This window comes from Vespula vulgaris, chromosome 10 (genome assembly GCF_905475345.1).
Source record: "Vespula vulgaris chromosome 10, iyVesVulg1.1, whole genome shotgun sequence".
In the NCBI taxonomy this organism is placed as follows: Eukaryota; Metazoa; Arthropoda; class Insecta; order Hymenoptera; family Vespidae; genus Vespula; species Vespula vulgaris.
Genome location: NC_066595.1, coordinates 74529 through 94969, shown reverse-complemented (window position 1 = coordinate 94969; position 20441 = coordinate 74529). Strand labels below are relative to the sequence as shown.

Here is a 20441-nt window from a genome sequence, read left to right as displayed (position 1 = left end):
GCTAGGTAAGTAAGTAGAGAGGAATAGATAGATGGAGAGAGAGAGAGAGAGAGAGAGAGAGAGAGAGGAAAGGTACACTTGCGACGCGTCGCGCACGCGAGAACGGGAAATGTCACGCGACCTCCACCTACGCCGAGCCTACGTTATTATTACGTGTCTGAAACATTCTCGGCACGGCTGTGGTCGTGAAAATTTAATTAAAACGCTTCTCGAGCGTACACACTTCATCCCAGCACGTTGTTCTCGGTGCTTACGCGATGCACCGGTCGTCGCAAAGAGAACGACGGAACTCTTGGACTTGACTCGTCTTTGTTCGAGCCCTGCTGTCTTCCCCTCGAACCCCCTACGTGGCATACTTCGATACGAATTTCCAAAGTGCTTTGGATAACGTGAAAGACAAAGTTGGTACCTGGATAGGTTCATCGTCCGAAAACTCGACCGTTTCGATACTCGTTCGGGGACGGGTATTCGCTTCATCGAAACTTTCTTCTCCCGTTGAAAACTAGCTTCTCGCTGCTTTCCGAGCTTGTTACGTAGCGAGTTAACGCCCTCGAGCTCGCATAAAATTCTGCAATTTCCAAGAGAAACCGACTAAGAGATTAATGGGAAATTTCTGTGAAACGGGTGCCGGTGAAGGATAGTAATTCGAAGCGACTACGCGATGTACGAGGAACCTACCTAGTATGTACGAGATATGTAGGAAGGATCGAAGGGAACCGAAAGGAGGTTCGTTTTTGCTCGATGTTTTATCAAACTTCTATAGGTAGATATGTAGGTACGTGTACGTAGGTAGCTCTAATTAATAACTATTCGATTCGAAGGATATGGGTCGTCGTCCTCGTCGTCGCCGCTCGAAACCAGTAGAAATCGACGAATTATTTCATCTCGTTACTGATTTATGCGTCTCTATGCGTTTTCAGACTATCCGGACGGGTGGAAAATCGCGCGAAAATCTCTAAATAAAGATTTAGTACGTTATACCGTCGTGACGCGCACACGCGAACGAATCTCCATCGAGGGTTTCCAGGACGAGTCGAAAATTATTTCAAATATCGATTTCGCTTGCACATACGTACCATCGCTCGCTCTTCTTACTCTCGCGCGTACGTGCTAAAGGATAGAGGAAACGAAACAAAGGATCGAAAGACGAGTTATCGCAGGATGAGATTCGTTGGAAGAGAAAAATTTTCCAACCGACCTCGATCGCCCGCCCAATTCGACCCTCGAGAAGCTTCGCCCTTTTGTAAATACGTAGGTACGTGTACTTGATATCGAATATGCTAATCGGGTCCTCGTGTCATTCTTAATTATAGCTTATCGTACCATGTTTCTTCGATCGACTCCATGTTTTTCAATGGATTCCATCGAATCGATCGATTGAAATTACTTTCTGGCCTCTTTTCTATCTACGTTCTCGTTAAAAACGATCAAAAATATATGTTCATCCGATTATACGACATGTAACAACGTGCTTTCCATTTCTTGTAGCGTTGAGCCTGCTGTGCGTAAAGAAATTCTCCGGGAGTGCGACGATGCTGGAGGCTCCACCCGGAAGTCGCGAAGATCTCGTGGAAGCGGCAAGAACTCCATGTACGCCTACAGGTCGGTGTCATTAACTTTTCAGCGTTTCTCCTTACGGAGGAATAGTTACAACTGCATTTTTCGACGATGTATTCGTACGATAAAGAATCAACGGCGTTGGTATCTCGCCGGCCGGTATAAAGAAAAGAAAGGACGATACGAAGAGACGGTGCCTCTAAAGAGCCGGCCCTCCAGCGCTATCTCTCGTCCCACGAGATCCGCTAGCGCATAGGCTGACGACGATAAGTTTTGTCGAAAGAGAAAAAAAGGTTCGAACTTAACTCGAACCCTATCGGTCTATTCGAATTGTCCAACCGGTAAGTTCTCTCTAGTCAAAAACGTGGCGCGTTTTTCGATCCTTCGATTCTCGATTATCGTTCCACTGCTCGAAATCGAAAGTGGCTATCTCCGACGTTCAATAAGCGCGAACGTTTGACTTTTTTTCAGCGATTTTTACATGGAAGAGAAAAATACCACAACGATGGGGCTCTGAGGTAGAGAAATTCAGCAAAGCGAATAGGAATAAAAGAGGAAAAAGAGAAAAGTGTAATTTGCCTTTCTGATTGGCCGTGTCTCAACGAAAGAACCCGCAATAGCAAACGTCATCGGCGAGAAAGAACACTGTTATTTCATGGTACAACAGGTGCCATTATTCCACGCAGACATTTTCGAGATTGTTCCATTCTCCTTTTCTTTCCCTCTTCCCCTTTGCGCCTCTTTCTCTCTTTCATTCGCAAGACCGGAAGGTAAATTATTGGACCGATGCATCGATCACCGCGTGCCTTCCCTGGAGTCGCTTAAAATCACTCGATTTTTTACGAAGGTCCGCTTTTACTCCCTCGCATTTCATCCATATCCATCGTTGGAATGTAAAGCGGGAAGGGAGAACGTTGTACTCGACTGGATTGATAAGAACGCGCTCTTACGGGCTGTTTGTCCAGCGATATCAAATTCGATTCCATTCGATTCGGTTCTACTCGGTTCTAATGGAATGCTTTATAATTTATATACATCGTAATAGGTATATAAAAGAATAGAAAGTTCTTACGAGAAAAAATGATCTATACTCGACGATCGCGATCTCGATCTATGCGTCGTAGCGTTTAGCGTTGATTCCCATTCTTCGTTGTGCAAAGGGCAAACCGTATTCAATGCGGTAATAACGGCAATCGTCGCCCACCATTGCCGCGTATGTACATACGTATGTAAATATTGAAATTGCCGATAACCGATAGTAGGTATGTACATACATATATCGTAAGCACGCTCCCATAGAAATCGCATTAATTTCTACTAATGATTTCGCATTGATAGGAGCTATCTTCTGTAACGGGTAACGACGTTCGTTTCACTTATCGACTTTCGAGACGCACCATTGAAGCAATGCGTTTACGATGCTCGTTTGCTAATTCCCGTCTCTCTCTCCCTCTCTCTCTCTCTCTCTCTCTCTCTCTCTCTCTCTCTCTACTTATAAACGCAGCTCTCGAAACGTATCGACGCGAAAAGTTAAGAACGTAAAAGACCGTTTAATCGGATTAATCGAAAGGGAGAGAGAGAGAGAGAGAGAGATAATTAGCAGTAGCTTCTCAAGTATCTTTGATTCGAGATAACGAGACGACGAGTTTCATTTTATGAGTTAAAACTATTCGCTTTTGTGACAACGTAGATCTTTTCATCGTTATTTAATTATTATCTTCCATGCAAAAGACATACGTACGCCGAAACGGGAATGGAAACTTTGCGTTCTTCGATAATTAATCCGGACATTAATTAACGCAACGTCGAATGAAAACGGTATTCGGTACAATAACCGCACCGTATTACTTTAATGAACTTCACCATTATTTGTATTCACATTGAATTCCACGACTAGGATTATTATACCCGAGAAAAAGATAGACGAAGAAAGAAAGAAGGAGAGAGGAAGGAAGGGAGGGAGAGAGAGAAAAAGGCAAGCAAAGCTTTAATATCGTCTAATCGGTCTTGAAAATTATGAGATTTCTATCTCGTCGATGTTTCGCTAGCTCGCCGTCCGATTTCTTCTTGAAATTAGTCCACTCGTAGAAAGACTAGCAACGGCTCCTTTCGTTTTAATTTTACGAGTCTCCTCTTTGCCATTTAATTGCGTTAATAAATTTTCACTGATATCCGTCGATCTCGAATATGATAGCTTTGAAATCTTCCTACGTGCGACGTGGACGTCTAAAACGACCTGCGAGTTCTCTCATCGATATTTGCAGAAAGCATCCGTATTTTCTCGAGCGAACTTTGATCCCTCGGTCGACTTTTATAAGTCCATTAGCACTTTAATAACATAATATTCGCAAGTAACGAGCGCGAACGTTCGTTTTGATTCCCTATATCGCAATGGTCGTGCGTCATATCGTTCCTCAACGCATAACGTCCAATATCTCGACACGACCTAGTCTGCTAATTATAGAAGCGACGACGGATGCGTCTACGTCTAAAAAATAAGAGTCTGCCTCTTAACGATTTCAACTTTTTCTTCTTATATCCGTTCGTGTTCATCAGGCCGGTGCTTTATAAATTTTAAGGAGTTTAGCTAATTACCAAAGTTTCCGGTTATAATGAGGAAGAGGGCGAGAGAGAGAGAGAGAGAGAGAAACGTCTGGATCTTGGTCTTGTTTCTTCGGTGGCCGGCCGACGAGGGCGAAGAAAACTTTTTGAATGCCTTAAGCTTCGACCTTCTCCCCGCGAGCTCCTTATCGCTGCCCGCTTCGAATGCTCGTTATTTACTTTTCTACGAAGAAAAATACCGCGTACCCGGAGCCATCGTAGGAAGCAAGGCGCTAGGTGAAAAAGGTGTAGGTTTCGTGGGTGCCTCGGCACCGAGCGCGGATCGACGACGGATTTTGATTTATGTCCCGAAAATGGAAATCTCGCGTTGGGACGGCCTTCGAGGGTTTCTCATCTTTTTCCCTCCATCCATCCGTCTATCTCCTTTTCTCGAGCGTCGATAAAGTTATCCAATTTCGACGTAGCTGGTCATCTCCGACGAGTATCGCGACTTCGAGTAACCGTTTCACGTTTTTTCGTGCAAGCATGGAACGAAGAGGGTTTTCATTTAGACGGATAATCCACGCGAGGAAGGAGAGCCGATGGGTAACATATTTTACGTGTACGAGCCGCATTACGCTGTACCCGCACAGCTGGACCTGCTTAAAAAATGTTTATTTTCAATAAAACGTTAATTCGATTATCCTATATTCGAGTATGTTCAACTTTTACGCTTTTACGCTTTTACGCTTCTACGCTTCTACGCTTTTACGCTTTTTCCTTCGGGTTGGGGGAAATAAGTACGTAGCGCGTGCTCGGCTGTGTTCAAAGTACCGAGGCAGGAAGTGCCGAACCAAGAGGGCAAGTCCGTAGTCCAATCAATAGCCCGTGATGAACGGTCGAATGGCTAGTGGCGCGGCACTGATGGCGTATAGAGGACGAAGCGGCTCTATGAATTATTTAGCGCTAGCCAAGTGGCCCTCCGTGTATTTGCTCTCCTCGAATCGTGGTTGGCTGGTCCCGGAACCTTCCGGTTTCAGGACCTTACTTGATTTCATCCCTTATACGAGATCGGCGCTCGCACACCATCAAAGGCCATAACTTGCGCGACGGTCCGTTGCCTTCGGTCGAGGCTTTGGCTAGCGTTTTGGGTTCACGGCCCTTACTAGGTCACGGCCGTCCGGTATCCCATAGAAACTTGGGATTTCGTTCGATCGATACGCGATAGTTGTACCGTTAGGGCCGAGCAGAGAGCGTATCCTCGACTTTTCTCTATCTCGATGGATATGGTACCTCCCTCCCTCCCTCGAGATTCCTCTTAAACGGCGAAATCTCACGAATAATTAGAGATCGACCTCTCCGATCGACTCTTTCGACCGATTCGATCGTCTCACGTGGCCGTACCTCTACGTAACCCTATACGCGTTACTCCCTCGAAATCGTTCGTCTCTTTGTTCTCGTCTCGTCTTTTTCTTCCAACCGTCCCTTCTCCCTACCTCGCAATACCATCGACTACTCGCTTCTCGAGTAGAAAACGCAAAGAGTAGGCGCATCCAATCGAGAAACTAATCATTTTCTAGACATCGTATCATTTATTACTCTGCGAAACTTTGCCTCTCCTACGGTTTTTCCCTTAAAGCGGACCGTCCTTTAAAAGTCGAACGTCTATCCGAATGTAATTCGGTAGGGAGAAAAAGATTCGAACGTAAAAATAGACGCGGGCTGTTCTATCTATCCGCTCGATCCTCTTGACTCCAATCGCGAATCGTCTAATTCCGTTTAGTCCGTTTCCGCGGTAGGACGACAGAATCGGTAGGCGATGGGCGAACGTCAAAGACGCTTACCGTGCGCTTTCCTTTCACGCTCCTCCACTTGCCCTTTGCCTCTTCCACCTGATATAAATTAGTTCGGAACCGACAGAATCCGACTGTCGGTTATGCGACTTGGTGCGTCCCCTAATACGGTATCGATTCTATCTCGCGTTCACCGGTCTACGGTTTGCCAGCGTGGAATTTGCATACGCGCCATCGTCTCGCGCTACCGTATGCGGGACACACTCGATTATATCGCAAAAGCGAAGAGAAGCCAACGGCAACGGAGGATCGCTCTTTGGTATTTGCCCTTTGATCGCGGGAAAATTGCATCGGTCGGCGTACGGATTAGAAATCGATCGTAGGGGAGCTGGCTTCGTTAGGCCCTACTCGTCGGTCCGTTCAAACGTCAAAGATCTTTTGACTCGTCTTCCAAGATAACGACGAACGTCGAACGATATATACGATGGAAGAACGAACGACGTCGAAGAAACGGAGAATATCGGAGACTCGAAATGCTCACCTATCGTTCGGTGTATCGTTTCTCTATGACAGAGAGAAGAGAGATTAATGCCGAATCCGAGGACCGTCGAAACGGTATCGCGTTACGCGCGACTTTGCCATCGTAATTAATCGAACGCGATTTGCGAAGCCGATAGTGCGAGGAACCGTGCGTTAAAGCATTAAATGGCCCGATCGCGTTTACGGAATGCTCATTGAATATTTTGTAGCCATTGCGTATACAGGTCCGACAACGCGGAGATCATATTTCTCCCTTTAATTATACTTTTTTTCCATTCTCCCAACGATCATTTCTCCTCCCCTCCGACCGCCTACCCGCCGAGAACATTCGTGCTCGCGCGTACGTATACTTATACACTGGCGTATCACTGGGATAAGCGATAATCGATTAGTAACCATGCGCGCATACCGATCATTTCAAATAGAATCGAATCGGATTACGAATCGGCTTGCTAGGGTAATCGATCGTACCGCCGGGAGGGCAACGATATCGTGATTCATCGACTATTTTCTATTTAACGCGTGCATTTCCTTGTCGTTTAAAAGAAAATATCTATGTGTCGTCAAATCGATAAATCGCAGATAGATTACGATCAAAGCATTGGATTGCATTAAAGCGGATTGAATTTAAAGCGTCGAATCTCATTCGTATACGCACCTTGGCGAATCTCGAGAACGTTCAAATTGTTCTCTTTACGGTCTCGCGAGAATACAAAATAACACGCGTTCAAATTCGTGGTCGATGAGGTAGGTCGGGGTGAGAGGAGGAACGGAGAGAAAAAAGGTCGGAATAGGAAAGTAAGTAATTAGTAATAAATTTTCGCGATCCACAAAGCGTACGGTTTTCTTTACGAGTCGGCGGATAACGCATCGCGTCGGCTCTCGGTTGGAATTCGAAATGCGAAATGGGGAATGCGAAGGAAGATAACGGAAGAAGATGGAAACGCGAAGACGGTATCGCGGCCGTAATAAAAGCCGAATAATATATATACATATACATCGTACGAACGATAACTCGAAAGATGTTCAAAGTACGAAACGATGGGGGAGTAAACGTTATTCGACGATACGTACTTTCCCCATCCTCTTTCCCTTCTTTTCCCGAGCTTCCTCGAGTTTCATCGACTCCGCGATCCTTCTTTATTCGTCTTAATCGCCATCGCGTTTAACGTTCGTTTGTCGTATCCGTACGCTGCGCGTAAATCAGAGCGGCCGCTTTTCCGCGCGCGGGACAACAGTTTGAAGCTTTAGACGGATCTCTTTAGAGAGTTTCTTCGATCGGAGACGTTAGGAAAATCTGGAAAACGCAACGCGTCGTATCGTCAAAAAGTATTGTCGAACAAACGAGTGGGTACGATGGTACCGTTTAGGATATACGCTCGTTAATATAAATTACTTTGTTTTTTCAAATGAAAAAAATGCAGGAAAAATGCGAGATGATAAAAGAGTCAAATGGCGACCGCGTTGCGCGACGTTTATGTACGAATATAAAAATCAGATGCGGTCGTTTTCACGTTGTACACATACGTATGTATGTAAATATTTACCGGTGATATTCGCTAAAAAATTTGTGACTCGCCGCGTCAGAATGTCAGCGAATCCTACGAGTCATCGTCATCGAATGCGTACGTCTACGAATGCGCGTGATTCGATTCGAATAGATTCTATCTTCCTCGACAAAAGTTTCTCGAATCTCGAGGGCAAGTAAGTAAGATATTTCTAAACTTCCGCCATCGAAGCTTCGACGTTACTCGCTGCAACCGGACCGATCGGCGCTTTCTTACGATCTTCGACGGAGAGGCAAAAGATCCGCGTTAAATGCGCGATCTCTATCGTACGGTCGCGATCGGTACAAAACAGTCAGCGAGATATATTCATTCGTTATTTCCGACTGGACTGTGTTCGGCTCGTCCGAGTGGTGCAACCGGAATTAGCTGCCCGGAAACTGTTCTCCCGTAACACGGAGTGCACTGCAATGAAAAATTTCGCTTCTCGCCAAGCCGTCCGCCCGAAACGTCACGCTATTCTGGAACATCCAGTTGGCAAAATAAATCGTTCGCGGCATCGCGAGGCTGATTCCATTACGGAATCGGTTCGTAACCGCGCTCGCGCCTATCTACCTTCTCTACCCTTGTACGAACGCACCAATCGCGTATTTTTCTTACTTTCAATGGGAACGAATAAGTGGTCTTTCGACACCTCGACGCCACGCAAAATGTTCAATAAAACTTGCCGTTAGGTGAGTCGCTCGATAAACTCGTTGCATAGGACGAAAATTGAAATTCCCGCCGGAGCCAGGATGACGAGGGACTGTCGCGTTTCGGCTCGATACGTTCTTGAATCGATCGCGAGAATCGCTCCCGAACGTCGGCCGATGAAACTGCTTTCACAATCGGATTGATTTCCACGCGAATATATCGCTGGCTTCTCTCTCTCTCTCTTTCTCCCTCTCGCTCTTCTTTCTCGCTTCCCTTTCAACGTGTAGCTTCATATATGTACATGTACATAGCTCTCTTTCACACTTATTTTCTCGGATAAGGCAAGCGTATCGGTGAAGGGTCGGAACCGTTTGCATGAAAATGGATCGACAAGCGATATCAAAGTGCCTCTCTCGTCCATCGAAGGATATCCGCGCACGGAATATCGCGCAATAATTTTTTCCGAAAAATCGCTTCGTCTAGGGTCGAAACGGTCGTCTCTCTATTCATCCCTCTCTCTCTCTCTCTCTCTCTCTCTCTCCTGCTCGTAAATCGAACTCTACGTATATGGGATTATAGTCGCTCGAGAACGTAACTACGGCTAATCCTGGAGATTACTGTAGTTCGATGCTCTTATAAATCGACTTATTTACCTTCGAGGAAGAAGGACCGATTTGCATATACTTGAAAAATACATCTTTTTTCTCGTCTTTAACGATATCTGTTTAAACAGCAGAAAATTTATTTTCATCGGTCCAACAACATCCAACGTGCGACACGAATCCGAACGGATCGACTAACGAATCTTTCAATCGATATCGGATAGTACACACCGAACCGAGAAATAATTCCTATCATTGATTACGAATGAAAAAGCGCCTGACGAAATAATCGAAATAACAACGAACTAGAGAACGTCGAAGGGGAGAAGTATTGGTATAATCGTCGTGGAGGCTCGTGGCGATGAGGATCCGAGAAGAGCGTCCTAACGAATTTTATAGCAAACCTCGCGCGAACCTCTTGACCGTATTTCCTGTGAACGCAGATTAGGAAATTGCTGCTCTCCGTTTTGCGGGAGTACACGTAAATTAGAATGCTGCTAGATGTGTGTGTGTATACATATATATATATATATGTATATATAATGTATGTATGTATGCATATAAAGACGATATTACAGCGCTTTATAGAACGGAGTCTCGCGTCGGCAAATACGGCGTGGCGCGGGGCGTTCTAGCGTGCCGCGCGCGCGAACGTTTGGAACCAATTTAATGTTCTCCTTCCTTCTTGCTTTTCAGATCTGGACACGATGTTGTACGGATACACAAACAGCATATACGTGCTGGACCACACTCCGGAATCCTTGCCGGTGAGTATACGCGATACCAACGTATATACGGATACGTATATACAGATCCTCTTTCTCCTCTAGATATATTTAACCTTCGATATTTCCCAGGCTGATAGTTTGAGAAAAATACGATCGAGTTTAACAAACGCCGTCCAAATATTTTTCTACGCTTCGGAGATAGTCGTTGAATCGTACCACGTATCGTACATACACTTATTTAAAGCGAGTCACGACTCGAACTCTCCGATCTCTGGCATCGCTTCTCCTTCAAAGATCATATTCGATCGTACCGTCATACGTTTCGTACCGTAATTAGGAAAATTTCCAGGTGTTTGGTATCGAATAAATGTTACGAGTACGATCGGTTTTCACGCGCGAAACGCGAACGCGCGTTATTGCATTAGCCAAAATGAACTGTACTCGTTGGAATAGCCTCTATGAAACGTCCATTAAACAGTCTGGATGCACGTCGACTTGGGATTCCACGTCCAAAGAGTACCGTGGAACGGAGGAGAGAGGGAGAGGGAAGGTGGGACCCGTTAAAATATATAATAATAATTGTAATTTTATTTGATATCGCCGTTATCGTTTCTTCGAAATCTCGGAACTTAGGAAAGAGTCTATCTTCGACGAAAGACGACCGATTTTAATCCTTCATAATTTTTCCCGATAGAGGATATTGGCTCGCCTTACAGTAGTTCGTGTCCTCGCAACTTTTCCAAAGGATGGAAAAAAAGTAGCGCGTAATGGAAAGAGAAAAATTCCGTAGTAGCGCAGAACGTAAGAGAAGAGAAATTTGTTACGGATAATTATTATTTCGTTTACGGATAATTATTAAATTAGCTCCGCTGATAGCGTAGGCACCTCGTCGGCCGAATTACTTTTCGCATTAGCTTCTCCATTTAACGTCTGACGCGATCACCGATTACCAATTATCGCTAATTAACAGGTACCTCTTGACGATTCAAAAGGATCGCGCGATAGCTCGTAATTTCGAAAACAATTATTTGCATAAAACGCTTTTTATCCCGTTTGTCATGGGGATGCATTAAGCTCAGCCGCTAAGTCGCTAATTAATCTAAATAGGCTTTTAACGAGTACGTAACGAAGCGTCTTCCTTTAAAAATCGAATAAACATTTGTCGTTGATCGATCAACAAAGATCAACGAAAAGAAATGTTTTAATTTATTTTTCGTTCTTTTCGCAAAAATTTCACGCGTCATTCTCGTTGGCGCGCTATTAAAAAACGTAGAATTTAATTAATCTAATGAGTTTCCGGTACGTGGGCCACCTTTTTAATTGGAACATCGAGTCGCATCGTTATAGCAGGTACGTAGCAGTCGCAGTCGCAGTTAACGGGCAAATGGATGATGGCGATGGCCCGTCTACGTTTGCGTCCTGTAATTGATCGATAATTGCTTTTAGTTGCCAACGGATCGTTCTGCGAACGTTGAAAAACGTAATGCCCTGCGATGCTAACGAATAATTCCATTGCAAAAAAAAAAGTTATTCGAGATCGAGCTCTTGTTCGTTCTCGTTAATATACAAATTATTTCACTCGGCACTTTTCCCGTTGGACGCGTAAAGTGGAGAAAGGTGAGAAGGTGGAGGAAAGAACGAGTGGCAACGATTCTTTGATCGTACGGCCGCGTTCTTCCTGCGAAAGGAGAAAAAGAGAAAAGGGGGGAAAGGAGGTCGCACGCGTGGCTTGAAAATTAGTCGGACGATTAAAAGGGTTTACCCAGCGTAGTTGCGGCGATCGATTGTTACGCGAGGCGAGACAAAGACCGCGAGAAAGACCGCGGAGGAGGAGAATAGGGAGGCGTACCGCGAATGAAAAGCAACGCGGGAAGGATCGGTCGTTGGCTCGAGGCAAGAGAAGGTATCACCTTAATTGGCGCCTCTGTACTTCCCGTTTTGCTTCGTACCGCACTTCGTACGTACAGCTTGCCGCTGGTACTGGCGTAATCTCGATGCCCCGTATCTGGCGCCATCGCCGTCACAGCTTCGACGTTACGTATCGTACTATCGAACGAACGATGATCCGTCAGAGGAAAAGAAAGACGTTCTCTCCGGCTTTTACCGCAATAAGACGTGAGGTAGCGCGAGTACGATCGGGAGGAGGATATCGACGAAGCGAGGATCTAGATATTCTCTTAGCGATACGTCGAACTCGAATTCTCTCACGCTACCGGCCCTGATGGAAATCGCTCACTGTCGTCGGTAAGCTTCTCGTCGCGAAAGCGCTCTCTTCCTTTTACCTTCCGCTCTCTATCACGGATCAAACGAAATATCGAACGCATACGATCTCGATCTACTCGGAGAAGCTCGAACCTGGAAAATCGTTGCGGATTTCGACGTTGGCCGAGGGACGAAATCCCTCACGGCATCGTCCAAAGTTTTCTCGGAACGGTGTTTGCATAATTTCTGACTCCGTCTTATCGCTTTCCCATTGTATTCTATTTTATCGTAGCGTCTTTCGATATTCCCTTTGCCGAAGAAACACGGAAGACGTACGGGGATCGTCGAATATTTTTCCAAAAGATATTGCGTTATTTCGACGATTCGAGAGGTCTCGTTCATCCAGGAGCTAGACTCATTTCGAAGTAGTTTTAGAAATAACTACGGTTAAGTGCAATGCATGATAGGTATGGCTGAAAATAGGTGAGGCGCGAATTTTCGAAAAGCGACGTCTCCTTGAGAGTTCGTAGGTGCCAACTCAACGTAATCATTGGTTCGCATTACCCCAGTTTCTCTCCTCTAAGTAAATCGAATAGCGAACGAACTCGCGGTTCTCTTGGGACATTTCCAATTATTTTCTTCCGGTAAGACGATTTCTGCATACCTCCTACGATAACGTTAACAATCGTACGCGCCACGAGAGCTTGCATCGTGTTCCCTTTTGGACGGGAGGAGATGGTTAGAGGACAGTCGGAGGATTTAATGACGCGGTACTCGTAATTAAAAACGGCACGATTTTGGATACCTGATTTAGAAATACGTAGGAGCGAGTGTACCGCGATCGATCTCCTCCGCGTGAGCGTCCGCCAGACCAAGGCAAAAAGCGATCCGCGTTGTGAATAAAAACTGCGCCGCCCGACTTTGAATTTATAAACCTCGTTTCCTCCGTTCCTCCATCCTCGAATACCTTACGTACCTCGTGCTCCGCCAACCACAGAGCTACCGAATATCCTTTACTACGATCCCTCGACGTGCCGGGTAACCGAAATTACTTTGACAAACGCTCGAATAATCTCGATGTTCGTTTCGCTTTGGATTCGATTAGTTCAGTCGTAAATCGACCGAAGCAACGGTTAGCGTCCGTCCCATGATAGCGATAACAGCGAATCGTGAATGACGAGATCCGAAATGCGTCAATTTTTTCCAAAGAACGCTCCTCTCGTTCGAAGCAAATCGCGCCTTTCCACGAATCGTCTTCGGCCGCGAATATTTCCAGCGGAGGCACCGACTCTCGGTAGGACGCGAGTAAGCGCTTACTACTTGGATGAAACTTGAAAAGGCTAGGCTGGCTTATTTTCTTGCTCCTTTCCGCGAGATACGGTAGCTCCTCTCGCTAGCTCGCGCATAGCTTCGATAATCGCGAATTCCTCCTTTGGAAAATTATCGAGACGAGTCGAAAATTGTTAGGATCCGACAGGCCCGAGCGAATCGTTCGATCGTAACGTTATCGTAACGAATGGACGAAGCGTCCTCGTTGATCGATCGTTTTCGTTGCTCGTAGGACATGGATATGCTGCAGCTATTCGCGTCGCCGGCAGGACGAGCACTTCTCAGTAACGACAATCGGCCGAGAGGATCTACGTCGACCTCCTCCTTGTCTCGAGAATCCTCCTCGAGGTTGAAGAGCGGCAGAAGACCATCGGGAACCGGTACGGTCAGCGCGCCTACTTCACCGCCGAGGCAAAGAAAGTCGAGCGCGGAGCTTTACAAGGAGGCCGTAGAAATTCTTGGACTCACCTGTTCTCTGACCGACAGTTGCCGATGCATCGATTGTCAGGTAATCCTTCCTCCGGTTTTCCTCCGGTTTTCCTCCGGTTTTCCTGCGCTCGTATCTCCCGAATACGCCGAATTTCGTTACGCGTTTCGATTATACGGCTTTAATCTCCGAGAAGTAAATCGATTTCTGTACCATTAAGGAATTTCAACCAAACCCGATCGAGATTCGACGCGTAATTGGCCTCGTTTGCGCGAGCCAATTATACGTTCCGATTGCTAACACCTAAAACGGCGTTAAAGAGAGAGACCCTTCGAACAAAGCCGTGGGTTATTTGAAAAGTAATTGCTCTGTTTATTTTCGCCTCGGTTCGTTCGAAACCATTTCAAACGAATCGCCGAATCCAGATGTCGGGGATTTTAAGGGAAAGAATAGATCGCTCTGACACCGCACCTCCGATTTCTTAAGGCCTCTTTAAACAATTAGAGAAAGGTCTTGGGCAGTAATTAACCAAGTAAATAGGTTCGTCGCTGCTCTCCCTATGCTTTTCGCAACAATGCATACGCTATGCTTTTGTTCGTTTCGTCGTTCGTCATCGACCAGGGTGTCGATGATCGTAGTCTCTTGGACCGTAACCTCTTGCTTTTGGGTCGAACTTATTCTTAGATTTCATTTTCTTCCATTATACCTTACTTTATATTTCTTTATACGCAAGTACAGGCATATTAGTCGCGTTTTATACTTTGATTATTTTAACGAAAATTTCTATCCTCTTTCGATTTAATTTCAGAGCAACTACTTCGACTGCGACGACGATTGCGGCGATGCAAGGACGGAATTGGCCGCCGGCACTCCCATACTGCTCGATCACGCTTTGTCGCATCCGTTGACATGTTCCATACAGTAGCAGGCCAAGTGGATAGAAGCTGCATCGGAGGAGAAGCCGCATCGTCGACCCTTTTATTAACTCAGCCTGCCACGCATCGAATACTTATCGAAAGGATTTTCCTTCGAAAAGGAAGCTAATCTTACGGGGCCGATCGTACGCCGAAGGACGATTAGAAGAATAAGCGAAAAATATTATTAAAGTGTTATAAAAAAAATGGAAGGAGGACAAGCGACTTTCCTAAAAGGGGAGCATATAAAGAGAAAAGAAAAAAATACCGATAAAGAATACACACGCACGTACATACATGCGTACATACATACATACACACACATATATATATATATAGAGAGAGAGAGAGACAGAGAGAGATTTGAAATTAGAAAATCCGAAGAGAATCAATTCGTTGACTAAAAGAAAAACGAGAAAGTAACGTTTTTCCTCCTTCGTGTCGTTCGATCGTAACCGAGTTATCTCGCAACCCGTCTTTCGGTAGTTAGTCCTGTCGAATTTCTACATCTCTTTTCACTATTGTCAGCTCGAATTATCTTTCTCGAATGATCACATCGAGTACACGCGTACGTGTACTTTTGAAAAATTCTGAAACAAGGAGGCACGTTGATCGACGATTATCGGAGATTAGGAAGACGAATAAAGGGACACTAATGGCAAACTACGCCAAACTATCGATAAAAGGAAGATTAAGGACGAAAGTCGAGATAGCGTTAATCGAGTTAATCCATGTACCTATACGGTGTCTGAGAAAATTATATTGATACGCTCGTCGTATATACATAGACATTATATTTACTACTCGTTTTATTATTATCATCATCATTATTATATTATTACTACAAATTATTGAAATCTAGCGAAATAAAGTATACCGTTGAATCGTACGCTCAAAGTTAAACCAAAGATATTACAAACGAGAAAAATCTGTATTTTGCGAAAATACGAGTACAGAGTTTTCCACCAGCTCCTTCACCACTCCCGGATTTCGCGTTCTTTTAAGTAACGAGCAGTACGAAGGTCTGCATATTACGTAGATCGTAATGATAAATGATATATGACGTAACTACAATATAAACGAAGTTAGGCCTGAGAGTTAATTATGCGTTCATTTGATCGAGATTGTAGCGAATACGTAGTGGAAAATGAAGGGAAAGGAATAGCCGAAGGTAGCCGAAAGAAAAGTTCGATGCTTTCGTCGTGAGCGATTTAGTGATCATAATGGAACAAAAGTCTAACGGTTGAAATTGTTATCGTATCGAAGAAGGGTTTTAGTGCCAAACAAGATTTTGCGCGTAGTACGCGTTCGACGTTCGTAAGGTAAACCGCTTACGAATTATGTGTACCTACCTTGTTGCTAAGCTTGCCAGATTATTAAATGAATACTTAAATAATGGATGAATAAATAAATAAATAAATATTAATATAAATATATATATATATATATATATACATACATACATACCACGTGCGTGTGTGTGTATGTATGTGCGCGCGTGTGAGTGTGCGTGTGCGTGTGCGTGTGTAGGTACGGCTCGATCGTACAAGATATACCGTGGAGTTTTGGATGCTCCAATCGAGTTTTCTATGTACATCTCGAGTTACAAACCGAAGCCTTTCTCCAACTACATTTACAGGATTTCGTACTTACGTACGAGCGTAGACGTATACGTCGTTAAAAGTACATATAAAAGTAAAACACGATTCATCATTCTTTCCGTGTTTGACGAGAGAGCCGAAAAGAAAGGAAACGTTGTCACATTGTTACTTTTTTTCACAACGAGACATCTACCAAGCTATTCAAATCTTTTGGCAAAAGATTTTTCAAGGCTCTCCTATCTTGTAACAGGACGTACGCTGATCGCCAGCAGCGAATTACCGTACAATTTCAAGATTTCGATTTCGATTAAATGCGTCTTCCTTTATCCAAGTGTTTGCGCATATTCCAATCGTTTGCGACTCGTCGCTCTCGTACGTATGTAACGTATATCCATCGATCTTCCAAGTCGTCGTTTTATATCGCGCGAAATTATTCGATCTCGTCGAGATATCATCTGGTTTAATCTGCGATTGCCGCGATGGAATCTAATTAGAATAGAGAGCTTTCAACTTTTCAATTTTTCCAAGAAACAAACTCTCAAAGACAAGGGACTTTTGCTCTTTGCTTTTCGAAATCGTTAAATCGTTAAATTAATTATACGCTATATCCGATTAGATGCTCATCGTTCATTCTCTTCTCGATATATCTACGTATTACTGCCTTTTCACTCGCGAACGAGGATCTATCGATTCCGTCGAATCCTTGATCGCGTAGAAACGTCTACGATCCATCGCTTTGCGATTCAACACACGATGATTGCATCGGATCGGCAACATTCATATTCTCATCCGCGAAAGTATAAGCGAAGAAATCAACAATAAGTCCTCCATCCTCCGAGTGAGAAGCATTTAAAATCGAAGATAATTCGAAAGCGCGACAGATATCGAGCTCTCTGTCTTTTAATCATTTTATAGCGACACGGTTACGAATAAACCAAAACGCATTCCTGTAAACTACGATGGCGTACTCTTGGATATGGCTAATATTCAAATATAGCATAATAAAGTATAACTCGATTTTCGTTTTAATCGTACGTTCTATCCTTATCTCCTTCCACTTTCTACCAAACGATACCCGCAGCATGCTTCGTTCTTCCTTTTGAGATCCGCTTTTGTTTTCTTTTTAAGGGACATCATATACCCGTAACTAGTAAAAAATTCTTTAAAAGATCAGTTTTTACAAAGTCGCCCATCGGTCGGTTATTATTTTACTTCGAAATTAAACGAAAAGATCGCGCGTTATACGAGGATCAATTGTCCATGTCGATAAGGCAAATCCCTGCGTAAATTCGTTCCAATTTACGATATTGAGAGATCTCACTAACCTAAAGTCGATTACCGTAGGAATCTACCATACTAACATCCGAGTTTCGTTGAATACGTTTAAACTAGGTATCTCTTTTATCGACCACGGAAAACTCGAGAGTAGAGGACTCGAGTTGAAGTTAGCTTCGGTGTGTAACATGGAAACGGATAAGTACCAAAAATTGTTTCTCCCCTGTCGATAAGCACGACGGAGAATGGAGAAAAAGCAGAAGAGTAGAAAATTTCAACTGGGACCTTTTCACGATCGAGAGATATTTCGTACGAGGGAAAGACGTAAGATATAGGTTAAAACTGACGCGTACCGCTCGAAAATATAAATGAAATCGATGTCCTATCTGTCCGTGTCAAATTTCGAGATACGAGATCGCGCAAACGCGGACGATTATCCTTTCGTAGTCGTAAAGATCTTTCCTTCGTCGAAGGATATCCGACGTTATAGAATGATCGAACGAAGGTGACATCTTGGGTGCATTTCAGCCAAGATGCAAATCGAATTGGCGCGCGTCGAGGAATAAGATACTTTTATTCTTTGGTGCGTTCGCTTTTAAAGAGAAAGAGGGTCGGAGAGGAGCGTCCCCCCCCCCCTCTCTCTCGTTCCTCGCCCTAGCAAGGAGCGATACCTTTGGGAGCGTCGCTTATATCGAGTTAGACCCGTTTGAATACCGACGCCGGCGCTGCGCGGTCGCCGATACGATTCTCCCCGATGCTTCTGCGAGATATCGAAGGATCAAAAGTTGATACCCGTCCGCGGCTCTGCCAGCTATCCTTATACGATTATCCGTGCGACTCCAGCCCCTTCCTTCCTCCTCCTCGTTCGTTTCGATGGGAGGTTCGAAGAAAGCTATAGTTTGCCGTCGCTAGAGCTACGCCCTTCTTAACGCCGCCGATGCAGTTGCCCGGCACCGCGTCTAGAATCCTTAAAGTTTCTATCGCTTTACCCCCCAACCCCTTACGATGCGACCTACGGCACGCATAAAGTATTCCTAGGAGACGATCCGTTTCGAAACTGAGTTACGACTACTACGTGGTCCAGGTAGGCGCTGATAGGGCCGCTTGATCGACGCTCCCGTTCTCGAATTATGCGCGAGACACGTAAATAAGATATCATTATCGGGAGACGCGCTCTCTCTCCCCTCGCCTCCCTCCCTCCCTCCCTCTCTCTCTCTCTCTCTCTCTCTCTCTCTCTCTCTCCCCCGTAATTCTATTTTTACAAAAGCAACGATCGAGCCGAACCGTCGAACTTTGGAGAATGAAATTTTTCATCCTGCTAATTAAGAACGGGACGTAAACGTGGAACAACAATGAAAATATTATTTCTACGAGCTAAACCGTTGACGTTCGAAGCTGAAAGTTCGACGGTGGTTAGTTAAGACGCAAGAGTGGAGATCGAAAGAAAGTTCCTCGATCATGAATGTTAGATGCGAAGGAGATACATTGCGTCGCGGCGCAACGTGACCCCGTGCACATCCTCGGGAGTTGATTTCGCCCAAGAGGCTACGACGTCGACCGAGGAATAATCGCTCTTTGGGAATACGACTATCCAGCCACGACTAGCCGATAGCTATTTTCAAAACGAGCGTACCGATGCCCTATCATTTATTTAACATCCGTAATGAATCGACCTCTCCAGGGAATGGCGTCATCGCCTATCCGCGTATTTACGGTAAAGTTACTCCTAGATTATCGTCGATCGTTTCTTTCTCCATTTATCGGCCCCCTTAATAGATCGATTTAGCCTCCTTTCGTCGAACCTTTCAACTTTTCCGATCGCCATTAAATATTTTACATATCTAGATATTTCAAGGCATTTATTCGAGTATCGAATGAGTCTTAATTATCTTCTTTCGTTCCTTTCTTATTTTAATTCGACATATTTGTCCAACGTTTTATTTATCTAAAATTTTCCGTACACGCGTTTCGTAATAGAAAAAGAAAAAGAAGAGATGAAAGTTTCAACGAACGCTTCGATGAAACGTTTCGATCAAAGGTCCGATCCCGAAGGACGCATCGTGGAATATTTCAAGAGACCGAACTCGGAATTCGATCGATTCTTGACTGTATTAAGTCGGTCCGGTCAAAGACGACTGATTGATCGTACCGAAGCGTGCCGTCGGTTCTTCCTTTCTTTTCCCGAATGCGGTAGCAACCATTTGTTTTATTCTTCGTGCCTTGCGCCGAGCTATTTGTTTAAACTCGTTCAAGACTCGGCTCGTTATTAGAAAAGCCTACTGACAAATGACAACTCCCGCGTCAGCTTGTCGCAACCTCGATCTTACGAAAGTTGATTAGTTAGAGAGAGAGAGAGAGAGAGAGAGAGAGAAAGAGAGACAACAATGGCGGCCTCGTTATGTGCGAAAGAAAAGAGTAACGACCGGTGAACCTCTCGAATATTACGAGGCATCTCGTAATTCATTTTCAATTAATTAAAGGAACGTTCGTCGTCGCGAATTCGACGAAGGAAGCGTGCTAGTTTCGACCAAGACAAAATTCAGTCGTTCTTCTTCGACCGAGGTAGCTGCTAAATGTGCGACATACAGGAATCGAAGGTGGATAACGGGAAGCGGACAGGGTGATACCAGCCAAAGTGAAAATTGGATAAAGAGTAAAATATAATCTCCTTTTCAAAAATTCCATTACCCGTATGTCCGCGCAACACCGGGCTGACGATAATTGGAAATTGACA

The 20441-nt window shown here is 44.7% G+C and overlaps 1 protein-coding gene across 4 annotated transcripts in view; it reads left to right on the top strand.

Annotated features, from left to right (window-relative positions):
* The window catches only part of LOC127066717 (uncharacterized), a 63764-nt gene extending 46320 nt beyond the window's left edge, over nucleotides 1–17444 (top strand). For 2 of the 4 annotated variants that reach the window (XM_051000766.1, XM_051000768.1), the window contains exons 3-7: nucleotides 921–1255; nucleotides 1489–1602; nucleotides 9928–9998; nucleotides 13723–13998; nucleotides 14726–17444. In XM_051000766.1, the coding sequence (XP_050856723.1) occupies nucleotides 1162–1255; nucleotides 1489–1602; nucleotides 9928–9998; nucleotides 13723–13998; nucleotides 14726–14842 (672 nt within the window). In that variant the 5' untranslated portion in view covers nucleotides 921–1161 and the 3' untranslated portion in view covers nucleotides 14843–17444. The remainder of the gene's footprint in view (nucleotides 1–920; nucleotides 1256–1488; nucleotides 1603–9927; nucleotides 9999–13722; nucleotides 13999–14725) is intronic. The other 2 variants (XM_051000769.1, XM_051000770.1) reach the window with 1 other exon arrangement.
* Nucleotides 17445–20441: the final 2997 nt, after the last annotated feature.